At 37.4% G+C, this 14,693-nt stretch overlaps 1 protein-coding gene across 1 annotated transcript in view; it reads right to left on the reverse strand.

Moving 5' to 3' along the window:
* Positions 1–13,088, reverse strand: part of SEMA3E (semaphorin 3E) — a 191,544-nt gene extending 178,456 nt beyond the window's left edge. The window contains exon 1 of the mRNA XM_067564003.1: positions 12,968–13,088. Within this exon, the coding sequence (XP_067420104.1) occupies positions 12,968–13,082 (115 nt within the window). The 5' untranslated portion in view covers positions 13,083–13,088. The remainder of the gene's footprint in view (positions 1–12,967) is intronic.
* Positions 13,089–14,693: the final 1,605 nt, after the last annotated feature.

Here is a 14,693-nt window from a genome sequence, read left to right on the forward strand (position 1 = left end):
CGCCATCAGTGAAGACGTACCTTCAGTAATTCTTTCCGTAAGTATGATAAGCAGGAGGATACAGCCATCCTGGAGCTGGAAATGTTTGAAAATTCTTTATACTTCTATATATTCATAATTGTTACCAGTAAATGCACAATATCTTATTTGCCACTTAACTTCGTAGTTTTGATATTAAGTAATTAATTAAGCAACTTGCCCCAGTGAAAATCCCAACCCAAAGTCATACTGGAAGTTTATTGTAAAACCAGGAACCAAATCTAGATTTCCCAAATTCCACTCCAGTGTCTGTTTATGGGGAAAACTTCATGAGTGAAATCCTGGCCCTATTGAAATGAGTGGCAAAACTCACTGATTTCAATAAAGCCAGGATTTTACCCCTTGCAAGTAATATCTTGATGGAAGTAGTTTGTATATAATTGCAGTCAGCAGCGTTACAGAGATATCTCAACTTCAGGGACTGTTGATTCAGTTCTCTGGAGTTCATCCTCCTACACCCAACATAGGTATACATCACTACAAGATGCTGCTCTTCAAAAATAAAAAAACAGAGCAATGTTCAAACACTCTAGTACAAGTCCAATTGGCAACGATGAGGCAAAGCTCAGTGCTTGCCACTCCAGCTTCCCAACTCTCACTTTCCCCTTACCACACTCAGTAGTTTTCTCAGTTCATACAGATAAATCATATCAAATGAGTAGCATAGAGTTACAGGTCTGATTATATCTCCATTGAAAGCAATTGCAAACAGAAACAAGCTGTTATCCCATGTTGTTGTAATGCAGTTACAACCACAAGTGTGGAATCTCCTCTGAATAGCATAACAACTAATCTCTGTCATCCAAATTACAATGCCTGGTGAACACTAGTCCTTACAGAGTGAAGAGCAACATGCGAATAAATACAAAACCTCTGGGACAGAGTGCATAAGAGAATCTAAATCTGCAGACACTTGCTCTCGTTTTGCAAACTAAATTCTCACACACCTCAGCAAAATACCTTGACCAAGCCATAGGAGGACTACAGTCACCAGTGTAATTTATGACTAACTTGGAAAACAAACTCCAAACAACATATAGGCTTGAAACTCCAAACATCCATCATAGGCTTGAAAACTACTTTCTCCTTGTTACTCTATAGCTATGTTTACCCCACACTAAACACAAAATATGCAGAGACATGATGTCTTCAAACATTTGACATTCCCTTTGGATCCTGTGACATACCTAGTCATCATTTTGGGGCATCAATATAATGCCAATTGGCCTATTGCCCCTCAACCATTCTAATTTACACAGTATTTCCATATAATTACAAAATCCCTGGCAGAATAAGTGAGCTCATTGTCAGAAGTGTTGAGTAATCAGCAGAAAGTGCTCAGTGCCTTGCAGAATCAGACCCTAAATTGAGAAGCCAGGTTTAGATCCAGGGAAGGGAAGACGCAAGGAAACCTGTGGTCACTTCCTTCTTTCATAAACATTCAAGGTAATTTTGCCATCGTTATCAATGAGAGCAGAATGAGGCCTCCAGCACTATTTATAGATGAAATGTTTGACATATCACGTGGCTAGACGCTAAAACATAAACTTTGTACTCAGAGCCACTTTTAGAGAAACAGTCGCTCTTTATTGCAATTGTTTATTTAGCATTCTCAACATTTTAACCCACAAAAATGCAAATATTTAAGAAATGCAATACAAAGTTGACAGAGTCTAGCATTGTTCCAGTAGAACTGCAAACATCCATTTACCAGGAATCACTTTTATAAAACTGTGCACTTTGGAATTAGCAACGCACTCTCTGTATTGCAATGTGTCATTGTGCAAAACAATAGACTAATCAACAGGCTGAGGCAACCTATCACTTTCTGATGGTGTGTTCACCCCACAACACCCCTGCAGGGGTTATGTAGGACATGAGTAGTGGAGGGCTGGTATAAAGCCAAGAAGGAAGAGCAGAAGGGGGCTGCAGTGTGGAGGCCTGCAGTCATTCACCAGGCCTAGTGAGGAGAGAAGGAGGAAAGCTGGGGTAGGAGCAGAAGCCCTGGGATCCTGAGCCAGAAGGAAGGGATTTACCCAGACAGGTGGCAGAGAAGAAAGCCTATAGAGGGTGAAGTAGGAAGAAGCTCAGGAAAATGGTAGACGTTGGCTGCTGATTGTTGGGTCCCTGTGCTGGAACCAGGAGTACCCTGAGTTCCTCTAAAAGCCATTGGGGAAGTGCTATTGATCAGAACACTGCCAGAAACCACAGACAGACAGTTTGTCCCGTGGAACTTTGATGCCTCAGAGGGAAGGACTATAATGACCTGGCCAGAGGGCCAAGTCATGAGGAGGGAGAACCCTGAGTCCAGGGAGAGCGACCATGTGGCAAGCAACCGAAGGAGGGGTGCCAGACCAGTGCAAGCTAATCCCCCCCAACCATGAGTGAGCCTGCTAGACACCCTCTTTCCCTTTGTAAGTTTATAGTGTTTCCTGAAAGTGGGTGCTCTCCCAGACTGCTGTGTAACCTGAAAATATGCAGAAGGACCTGAGACGAGGGAGCAGAGAAAGTGAAAACAGTGGTTGATTGAAACACACACAAACATCTCTGCAGTAAGGGCTTGTAATAGGAATGAGAGCCTTAAAAGACGTTTGTACATGTTGCTTACCAGCTTACATCTTCCTGTGCTCAAAGAGAACAGCTATATCCATGCTTTGATCATAACATTCTTAACCAGCTGAGCTGAATCATTTAATACACAAATGAGCAAGCTTATTTTCTTTTACTCTCATTTATGCCACACACCCACCAACAATAAACACTTGGCTTAGTCATGAATAAGAGTTGCAGGAGTTCAGAGAAATACTCACCAGCCTTTAGCTTTCTGGCTGCAAAGTGACTTAAGTGATGGTTTATCCTGAAGACAAGTACAGCCTAGCCAGAAAGAGTACTGATATTAAATCTTGGTAAAACTGTTTTGGGGACTAGCAGCTGGGAAAAAACCTTAATTTATTGATACCAAAGTATTGTGGCTTATAATATTCTGCATTCATTTTAAATCATTCTCGTCAACAAATGTCAGCAAGATCACAGTAAGAAATGGTCAATCGTTCTGTGGCATTTATTACTTGTCAACAAGTAAAACATGTTCACAGCTGTTCTCACTTTTTTATTAAGCATATTAAACAAATCTGCTGTATGCTATAAGCTACAAGCTATATGCCCCTTCCCTTCTAAAACAAATTTAGCACCTGTAAGAAGACCATTGTTCAACTTCCTAAGGAAGCTTAAAGCCCTTCACAGTTTGAAGTCATCAGTCCTTTAGATAAAAATAAGCACAAAAGAGATAAGTATAGAATAGATACATACAGAATACTGAGTCTTCCTACATTTATATGACTTCCTTCCAAATATTAATTCTTTGGCTTAGCAAATTGCTATATTATCAGCTTGCCAAAAAAATCATTAGCATACCAGAGAGTTCTAATTAAGCCCCTCCTAAATCTGTTAGTAAATATTCTATTTGAGGATAAAGAAACAGACAAAGGATAAGACTCAGATGCTTCACTGAAGGCGTATACTGCCTGAAAACTGAAATATTTCAGTGCGGATGAAAAAGAAATGTCAGCAACACAATTTTATATGAATCATATACCGTATTTTTTTTTTCTTCCAGCTGCCGCCAGATCACAGTCCAAAGAGAACCATGTATTGCCCTTACTGGGATACTGGCATATAAGCAACATATTATTACAGTAGAGTGAATAAGTCTCATCAAATACTTTATTTCACTGCATTTTCCCTATCGTCTGCTGACAAATCATGATTGTCTTGAATATATCAATTTTCTGACTTTGCATTTACTCCACGGTTTGCTTTTCAATATTCAATCCAATAATTCAAACTATGCTGAGTTACAATTGGTCACATAAGTCACATGATATTGTTTCAAGTCCCCTGATTGAAAGTGTGTAACACATAATTAGGTTTCTGGTGTGAAAGTTAACATTAAATAAACTTACAATGTGAATTAAAAACTGTACTACCAAAATGTACCTATGAAAAATAGGTTTTTTGCACCTAAGAAACTGCAGGGTTGTCTCCGTGTTGAATGGTTAATAGGCTGATTTAGGCTTTATCTCATATGTCTTCTTACCAGTTGTTTTCCAGAAGCATTGAAAGTGGTTTCCCAACTAACACGTGCAGCCTGTGGTAACTATCTTGAATATTCTCCTTGATACTGGAGGTCCAAGTGTCACCATGCAATCTATCCATCGCCAATGGCGATCACATATATTAATCATGAAGTTCTTGGGAGATAAATGACACAGCAATTTTAGTATCTCAGTAAAGGTTTTCTGATAACATAGCATGGTTTAAGATTTTGTTTCACATTGACAGTTCTCCCTGACAGATCTAAAACATATGGGAAACAAGCAAGTGACATTCCTACACGGTGACTGACATTTCAGTTTGAAAAACAGTTCCACTGCACTCAAGGCGTAATCCAAAATCCATTGAAGTCAACACAAAGATTCCCAATGACTTTAAATGGGCTTTGGATCAGAGTCCTAATTGTCTTCATAGGTAGCAAAGCATGTTGGGTGTTGTATCTGTTCAGACAGGCAGCAAGGTGGATGAACTAGAGCTCCAGCTCTGAGACTAATAAAGAGTAATTTAAGGATAAGTTACAGTTTATCTAGAGCTATCTTTTAGCTGTATGAGCCTTCTAAACTTCATAGCTACTGGCTCTTATGCACAGTTGGCTCGTCATGCAAGCACCGGGAGAGGTTTGGCAGGAATTCGATGTTGTCATGTCTGAGGTTACAGACCACCTGCATACGGAAACTTTAAACACGCCTTTCACATCTAATCATATTTGTGAGGACCTGCAAATAACCCATAAGTAAAAAAAATACAGATCCCTGGCAGATTACAAATGAAACATCAGGATGGATAAAGGAAGTTGAGGTGGTTTGCTCACTCAGTGTAGTGAGGTTAAGCATTTTATCCAGATGCCTCATTGATATGATGTAATTTAAATGACCTCTGAAAAGATCTAGTGACAAAGGATCTTAGGGTAGAAGGATTCCTGAAGTGCTCAAAGAGAAAACTCCCTCTCTCATCTCTTAACAAAGACCTTTACAAGAAATTATCAGTTTATGACATTTAATGATGGTAATGAAGATCATAAAATAATTTCCTGAAAAGCAAACATCTGCTGGTATATTTCTGTGCCACATCTTTCCATAAGGGCAAAATTCACTGTGAGTACTACAAAGCTGCCGGACAGAGAGCTCCATCATGGTGAAATCTAATCACTTTATAGCTTCATTTTAACTACAGAAGATCCTGAGGGGAAAAAAATTAAATTACACAAACCCACAACTGATTTGATTAACAAGGTGAACTGCTCATAACTTTTCTTCTCCACAGTGAGGATTTGTAACTCAAAGGCAGATTGAAGCAAGCTAGAGAGAGGAGAAAGGCATTTGCCAATGTTAAATGCCAAAGGCATGGACAGGATAGGCTGCTAATATTTTGGTTTTTGAAACTCTGCATTAAGTGGATTATTAATTTTCAGAAAAGGAAATAATATTTTAAATAAGTCTGTGTATATAGAAGATCTACTCAGTTCCCAAAACTCAGTATTTATGATGGTAACTTAAATTTCCATCTCTTTAAAACAAACACAGGTTCTTTTTTCTCGAGAGACATTTTACAGAAGCGTTGAACTGAAAGCAAACTCATAATGTAGTGAGTGTTTTTTTTGCAACAGAATAATATTTTCACCAGCTTTCCGACTTAATATTTTCTTTCATGTTGCCATCTTGGATCCTTAACTGGTTATTTAAGTGCAGAACAGATTATCTAATAAACACAACATTAAGAATAATGTATTTAAGTTAAATGGGTTTCAGCTGTAAAATAAAGATTTGCATCTTTTTCCTTGCAGGGTCTGTGTTTCTTAAAATGAATATTTTCTAATTAATTCTGGAGGCATTTTGTGGTTTCATCATCTTTGTCTGACTACATGAAGAAAACCAGGACACCAGATTTAATAATATTTAGTATTCCCATTGCATAGCTTTACAATATTTATTGACCCAAAAGTTTCTCAGAAGGCTTGAAACAGATGCATGGCCTGGCACAGCATACTGTAAATCACATAAATAATATTAATCCTGCATGTATTTAACTAAAATACAGCTTTCATTTCCAGATGAATAATAACTCACGCAATGTGTTTTTGAAAGTTTACAACAACAGATGGTGGTGGCTCTTTGAAAATGGTGAGATAACTGATTAGAAACTTCAGATGACACCCAGTTCTTTAAAACAAAAGCGGCAAGCCAATTGAAGTTACACTGCAAGCTGTCTGCTTCAAGACAAACAACAATACAGACAGTGTATCCCTTCAGAATTCTGTTGCAACAAAACCCACAAAAGCCTTTGTTAATAAGATGTAGTTATGAGAGGAACTGGAGTGAGTTCTTTGCCAGAAATTCCAACTCTGGTGAACAAGCCCCTTTAGGCTCAGTTGGAAAAGCCTAAAACCTGCCCCAGTTTCAGTGTAAGGAATCAGTTGTCTGATCAGTGGGAAACAGCAAAAAGAACAGGGGGAGGGGGAACCGAAGTGAGCCTAAGACAAAAGAGCTCCTATCTGTTTTTTTCTTCCCCTAGGACATTTCTGTGCTGACATTGAGTTCTAGCTAGTCTCAAGGATTTGCGTAAAGAGAAAGATAGATAAAGACACGGACTGCCTGTCAGGTGGGTTTTTCCAAACACTCATAATTCTGGTTATCACTCCTTATTTGCAGATACATTCCATAGAACTACAGCCATGCTATAGTTCTTAATTTCCCAAACACTCGGAACTGTAGTGCCCTACATCCAATATGTGGGGTGAAGAATCCAAGCACAAAAAAGTAATGTACACCAATTCACTTTGTCTCTGTGTTTCTGGACCATATCTATACTTACACCTAACAAACCAGATCGTCATCAAGTGTAAATTGTAGCTCAGATATGGCCCACAGACGGAATGGGTAACTCTCTCATTGAACCCTCTGAGTAATTTCCATTTACTGAGATATTAATGAGAGAGTAGGCCTCTATAGCAGATTGTAAGCAAAACAAGTTATTAGCGTGACAGCTGTTTGAACAGGAAAAATATTGCAAATTATTTTATGAATAAAACTGAGTTGGTTAGGATTCATGTGGCCGTACAATCATTTATTTGGAGTATTGAGACGACCACTGTGTATTCATAAAGCAATTGGCATACTCAGAATCATGAATGTTTATTTACCTAAAAATTCTCTATCAGAATTTTGTTCTTCCTCATGCTGTATTTATTATTCTGCAGCTAGAAAGTTAGAGACATCTGGTCAGGGAGCAGAAACAATACCATGTGATTAGGTGTTCAGTCACACACACACACACAACACGAGTAGTCCACAGTGAACAGCAAAGAGCCAAGATGAACAGTCTATGAGCAACCTATTCATCAAAATCATTTGGTTAATGCTTGCAAATCCATTCTCAGAAATAAGGATTGTTTTTTCAAGTGAATCTCTGATAAAAGAAAGGGATAAATTCTTTGATGCAGCAGCTGACTTTTTGTCCTGTGAGTGTACAGCACCTAGCACAACAAGGTGCTGGTCCATGACTGGGATTCCTGAACTCTATGATAATCCACATAATAACCACAACAGCTAATAACAAGATTTGAAATGAATAGTTTGAATTGTCCTAGCTTAGCACAATGTTAAAGATAAGAGTCTGATCACACTTAGTAAAACAAATTCAAAGCTTAGGCCACCTAGGAAGTAGGGTGACCAGATGTCGCTATTTTATAGGAACAGTCCTGATATTTGGGGCTTTTTTATATATATAGGTGTCAATTACCCTCCACTACCATCCCAATTTTTCACATTTGCTACCTACTCACTCTACCTAGGAAGTTATAACTGAAAATAGTTGTAGTGGTGATGCTGCCTCAGTCTTAATTACAATGACAATGAACCAAATTTGTTAACAAATTACAACAGCCCTCAATGGTGGTAAACAGACCTAAAAACCAGAAAATAATCATATACATTAAAATTGTGTGTATGTGTTTGCTTTACTCATACACACACACAATATCAATTCACATATGGATGATATTCTTATTTTCTGCCTCTCTTCTGCTCTCTCTCCTGCCCTTATTTGAAATTGTTGGTCCTTAGAGATGAGCTACTTTTTTAGTCCAACTTTCTCCTTCTGTTTGCCTACAACTTTGCTAAACTGCAGGAGGAATTAGGAACAGAAGCAGGAAATAGAAATTAGGAATAGAAGACGGGCCGAGGAAGAGGAAACCTTCAGATTTACACAGACCCTGCACAGATATAATTTAACAGAAGGGTAAAAACCACTTATTGGATGAGTTCAGAGAAAAGCAACTAAAAGATCAGGGACATGAGAGATTGATAAGGAGGGAAGATTAAAGGGGCAAAGTTGTATAGCTTGGCTAAGGAGTGGCAAAGGAGCAACATAAATATAAATATCATGGAGGAGTTAGGTGATACAAGCAGGTGTCATGAGGTGAAAGTGAGAAGGAAATTTGGATGAAAAACTGGCTGAACATCAACAAAGTTTCCTGACAGAGATGCAGTATGTTGTCAAACAGTTTCCCAAAGGAAGAGATGAAATGTCCACCACTTGGCACATTTAATATTCAACTGGACAATCCGTTGGTAATGTAAGGAGGAAGCCTACATTTTTAGGGAAATAAACTAAGGACATAATATCTTTTTTCTCTGTGCATCTCTAATTTCTTGACTTAGCTAATAAAAAGAAGTGATGGGATGGATTTATGCACTGAAGCCAAAGTCAGATACACCCACTCCCCTCACATATTTTATTATTATACTAATGCTTCCTTTTAATTCAGACATTTATTTTGATTGATTTTTATTGGGTGGACTGCTATATCTTTTCTCTTTGCCAGACACAAAATTCCCCACCAGAAAGAATGGTTTAAAATGCATTGTAATTTGAATTTGTACACTGGTAACTTAAACATATTCCTGGAAGATTTAGATCCAGACCCTGTTAGCATAACTACGCTAGCTTTTAAATATAGGCCTACTATCCTCTGCAGAACCAGTGGACTTCAACCTGTAATGTACATAACTGTTTAACATACAGTGTCTGTTGATTCCACCTTAATTATGTGTTTCCCAGTGCTGAAAATGTTAACTGTTGGATACTGGGAAAGAATTTTACCATCAGCCTGTAAAGACTATTAGCTGAAACTTGGCTTCCATTAACACCTCATTAGGCAGAGTTTGCAGTATACATAAAATGAGCTAATGGTTATTATATCATTTTAAATGTAGCTATCAACCTGTAACATAATAATATAGAAACTTTATTTCTCTGAACACAGAGTGAACACAGCAGTAATATATTTTTAACTCTACAAATCAGCATGAATCAATAGTTTGATGTAATAATGCACCCTACATGTTTGTTGTTCATCTTCAGATACTGACCTTTAGGCAAAACTGTAGCACTAATGACATATGAAACTAAAGAACATTTTTCTAAATCCTGGTATAAATCTCTCCTGATAACTGAAAGGTGAATGGATGGCTCAGGGAAATCATAATGGAATAGGAAACACATGTAGTCACTGGTTCCAATGGGTTCAGATAATTAGTAACCAAAGCTGCAACCATCCAATTGCTGTTCAAAGCTGCAACCATCCAATTGCTATAAGTCTGGTTCTGTTCCCACTTAAGTCAGTGGTGAAATTCTCATTGACTTTAGTAGGAGCAAGAGTAGGTTCTGTGGAAATTGAACTGGTAGCCTCAGTTTATTACAGGCAGGTAGCTACTTACTAAAAATTACTAATACAATTTACTTTAGGCTTGACAAACTTATTGGTAGTTCAAGAATGTACTGCTACTGATGAACTGCCACTGATGCTAATTTAAATGAGTAGGCGTTCATACGCATGCACAAGGATTGCATTGATAGTGTTACTTGGGGGTGTGAGAAATTTGCACTGTCAAATGTGAGTCCTTGCCTGCTCTATAGATAAAGGATATCCTGCCTCACAGCTATTTCAAATGTGCCTTTTTTTTTTTAATTAAAATAAATATCAAAAAGTTAAACTCCTTCCTTCATTTCTAGCTCATGGAGACTTTTTAGATGTTTTGAAATACAATCTTAAGAACAGCCATACTGGGTCAGACCAATAGTCTGTCTAGCCCAGTATCCTGTCTACAAAAATGGCCAATGTCAGGTGCTTTAGAGGGAATAAACAGAACAGGTAATCCCCAAGTGATCCATCCTGTTGCCCATTCCCATCTCTTTAAATAAATTTATTAAAAATATTTGTTTGACCCTTGGCCATAAACCTCATCATACTGTCTATAATAAAATCCTCCAACCTATCTGTTATATACTCTTCCAAATCCTGATTAGCCACTAACATACACAGTTACAAACAGGAGCAGTGTGAATAGGCAAACTCAGTTCCATACATCAGTGTCTGTTATAAATTTGTCTCTGCTCAGATTTTATGACTATTCCATACTGAAACTATCCATATGGACTTTGTCGCCTATCTCAAAATGGCAACTTACTCCAAAGCATAGGCTGGCTTTGTAAAGAAGGCATGCTACAATTTCATTAAAATTACACTATTGCCTGTTTGGTACCCAGACTAACAAGCCTTCGGACTATTCAATTAAGATGGGAGACCCTCCTGCTATTCATATTTGGTTAGTGAATAGAGCAAGGATATTTAGTCATTGTCATGTTCTTGAATGCTACATTCTTTTGGCTGGGGAATTACAATAGCTGTTCCCAGGTTGCAAACAGGTATGCTGCTTCTAAGCTCTGGCTTTGAATACATACTCAGGCACCCATCATAGTGTAACTTGTAAAATCAGTTCCAATACATATACACACCAAGTTCTATAGCTTATGACACAAGATACAGTATAAGGTGGTGATATATGTGTTCATATCAGAGAGCAGATTTAATACATTAGGGACAAATCTTTGTCACACTAAAGTCATTGGAATCAGTGACAGCTGGCTTCAGAGAGGTTAAAATTCAGCTCTTAATGAGAAACTGGTATTTTATAATCCATTTAAAAGCATCACAGAATTATGATGTGTTATGACCAAATGATTGGCTCCCTGATGAAAATTAAAGTACCAGGCAGAGAAATGCACACTTATTCTAACCAGCAGAAAAACAATTTACCCCACCAAGTGAGAACAGAGACATTTAATACCTGTAGAACCATAATGGGGAGCCTGCCAAAACTGGCAGCTAATCCAGCACCCTGTATTAGCAAAACAGTAGCACTATTTATCTCATTCACTGTGCCTTTCTCCTCTCCCCCACCCCACCACCAAGTAATATTTATAATACTTATAGTATTTCTAATTACACCTAACAAGAAATGGACACTAAAATATGTTGCTTCCAGAAGGGAAGGATTCCATAAAGCAGGATCAAGTCAAGACTTATCAATACTGCTACTGTATTTTGAAAACCATATGTCAAAAAATAAGGTCTGTAAAAAACTAGGATCAATTCATTTCATTCATTGATGCTAATCACAGGTTCAATTACAAAACAGCTCCTTAAGGCAAATCTTCCTCTAAAAAGTGTTCCAATGGTCTATAAAAGCAAAACCCACTCCTATGAGCCCTGTAACAAGACATTCAGACCAATTATCCTATTCAGTTTTTCCTTTCTTTCTTCCATAACTGGTAATTCAGCTTGCTATATAAAATACAGTTAAATCCTGTTTAGTCTCATGCTAGTTCAGAGCCTCTACAATGTGCACTTGTAGTTTGATGCTAATACATTTTAAATGGTTATTATAAAGTACTGATGAAGTTTAGTTGTCCATTTTAATAACTTGCATAATTTTCTCAAGTATATTTCTCTCTTCCTCTGCCTCCCATGCCCCATTCTTGTTAGGTCAGCAAAGGGGAGAGTCAATTTCTTTTAATCTTTGTACAAGAGGTAATATAAAACCATTTCTTAGTGACAGATTATGGATATATGATGTACATGTTCTCCTTTTAACTTCTTCTGCAACAACAATCTGCTGCATATTTTCTAGTTATATCGTTGGTTAATATGTGTGCTACTGCAGAGAACTACAATTGCATGGAACTGCACAAGTATTCATGTATAAATGATTAAACTGAAATAAAGAAACCTAGGAACCAATTTAAACTTATACAACCCTATTACAAGGTGCAAATGAGAGCATAATTTGGCTAATAGGATTTTATTTGGTGCTAAGGAGGAGGGATTCAAACTTTAGGTAAACTGCTACTAAAATAAAGAGCTAAGAGTGTTATACACACACCTATTTCATAACAGAATGACATTTTTTCTTTGGGCAATTCAGTCTAACTGAAAGCAGGCTTATATTGGCAGTTAGTCATTTTAATTATAGTGTGATGACATTTGCTAGTTTACAAGATGATTCATCAAGCTGCATAGGAATTCTGTCTCCCCCCACTATATGCATGAGTTAGATCCACAGCAAAATGTATAAAACAGAAATTTAACTGATTAGGACTTACCTGATGCAGTACAGCATATCATAAACTATTCAGTGATAGCATGTGTTATCTATTGCATATCATCCTTGTTAGAGAAAAGTCTTTACAGAACATGGAGGATAATGACAGAGTGATTAGCTAATTTAATGCACTCTCAGGTATAAAAGGCTCTTGTAGTAGCCAGTATAAATCAGTATAAATGCTTTAAAATAAATCTTGCTGTCTATAGCAAACTAAATTGCACCCTTTATTAATCACAGGAAAAATCATTCATAAATTTCTGAATAGGAATATTTCAAGGGTCCAAATTCATCCAAGGTGTAGCAATTCCACTGAAGTGGAGTTACAGCAGGGTTGAATTTGTCTCAAAAAACTAGCTGACATGCTGACATACCTTTATGTGACAGACGTAACCTTGGCTGACTTGTATCTGTTGTATGACATCCGGTTGGTAACTCTAGTAACAAGCCACATAGTGCCAGGACTAAAAGGTCCTTAGTAGATGCCATGCTGCCCAAGATCAAATTCTTGTGCTTCTTCACTTAGTTGTTTTGTTTTTAAAAGCTTCAAGTTCCACTTTTGACTTTTCCCAGTGCAGTTAGGTCTTTTTCTGTTCAGTTTGTGGAGATCTCGATAGAAAATTCAGTTCTCATCAGAGAAGCACACTGCCCCACATTGCCATTTGCCAAGCTGTGCAAATGTCATGTAAAAATATCCTCTCCCTGCGACAATTGTTTATAAACAGAGAGGACATTCCAAAGCCTTACTCTGCAGTGTTGTGTCTTGAGCTCTCTTCAGTAACTCTGCCAGTGGATTCAGGAAGAAGCTGTATTTTCAGTCCCTCCTGTTCAGCAATTCATTCAGGAGAGGGAAAAAAAAAAAAAAAAAAAAAAAAAAACCCTCCTCCTTGGTGCTCTTCAGAACTCAGTCCCTTGCTCCAACTTGCCAAACAGCAAGTTTTAATTCACCTTTCACCTTTACTAATTAAAAACAAGAATTGCCATTCCCTCCTGGAGTTGCAGAATCCACCCAGCAGGGATGCCAGGCTGTCAGCATGCTGTATTTACTGGGAAAGTTCAGAAAAGGTTGAGGCAATATACAATACTTGCTGCTTCTGTGAAGTATTTCTGATCCATGCACTGTGCACTGATCCTTCCAGTTGCTTAAATGATCTCACATTCTTAGGCACCAAGAATGGGGTCCAATATTCCTTCTTCCTTTCCTTTTGGAAAATATGTTTTAGAAAATAATTTTCTTTGTTCCCAGAACAGTTTAAGAGCAGGATTAACTCCATCATTAACTTTTTAAATGTACTATCATTTAGACTCATTAAACAGCATTGTTACAGTATAGATCAGAATACAAATCAACACCAGTTTTGCATACTATTTTATTATTACTATTTATTATTTGTATTATCTTTTAAAGATACCTTGATGAGTTCAATTTCCCTTGAGATTATAATTTCTATACAGTAAAGTCTCCCCATTACACTAATTTTACATAAAATCTGTGAATCTGATCCCAAAGTACTTACACACATGAGTAAAGTTGCTTATGCGAATAAGTGTTCGCAGGGTCAGACGCATATATTAAGTGAATAAACAAAGTGAATGTATTGTTTGGATGGTATGATAAAGCATTATCAGGTCTTCAAATGCCCATCCGCCACCTCTTAAACTGAAACTGAGAAAGCATAGAGAACTTTTACAATCTATAATTAGAAAATATACCTGTGTCAAAAACAAAGCTTCTATAACTAAAATGGATTGGTATACATCTGGAATACATTTATGAGGGAGTGTGCCTAGAGTGTGCCTTAGAGCAGAACACTGACCTCAATGTGCATGATGGGTATTATAATACCTACCGCACAGAGGATAGAAGACTCAGTCAATGTGCTGAGTACTTTAACTAAAAAAGGTGTTGTATATTGTCTGGTCCAATGTCCACCGAGGTTAATGGAGAGACTGCAGTTAATTTCAATGGGCTTTGGTTGAGGTTCTATGCATTTGTATTAACTGCACTTGCATATTTCCTAAATAAAAGAATATACACTTAACTGAATTAAAAATACTAGAGGACTTGTTCTTCTCTCAAGTATAATGTTAAGCCTAAAA

This window comes from Emydura macquarii, unplaced genomic scaffold (assembly GCF_026122565.2).
Source record: "Emydura macquarii macquarii isolate MOO-44397 ecotype Brisbane River unplaced genomic scaffold, CSIRO-AGI_Emac_v2 contig_2636, whole genome shotgun sequence".
Lineage (NCBI taxonomy): Eukaryota > Metazoa > Chordata > Testudines > Chelidae > Emydura > Emydura macquarii.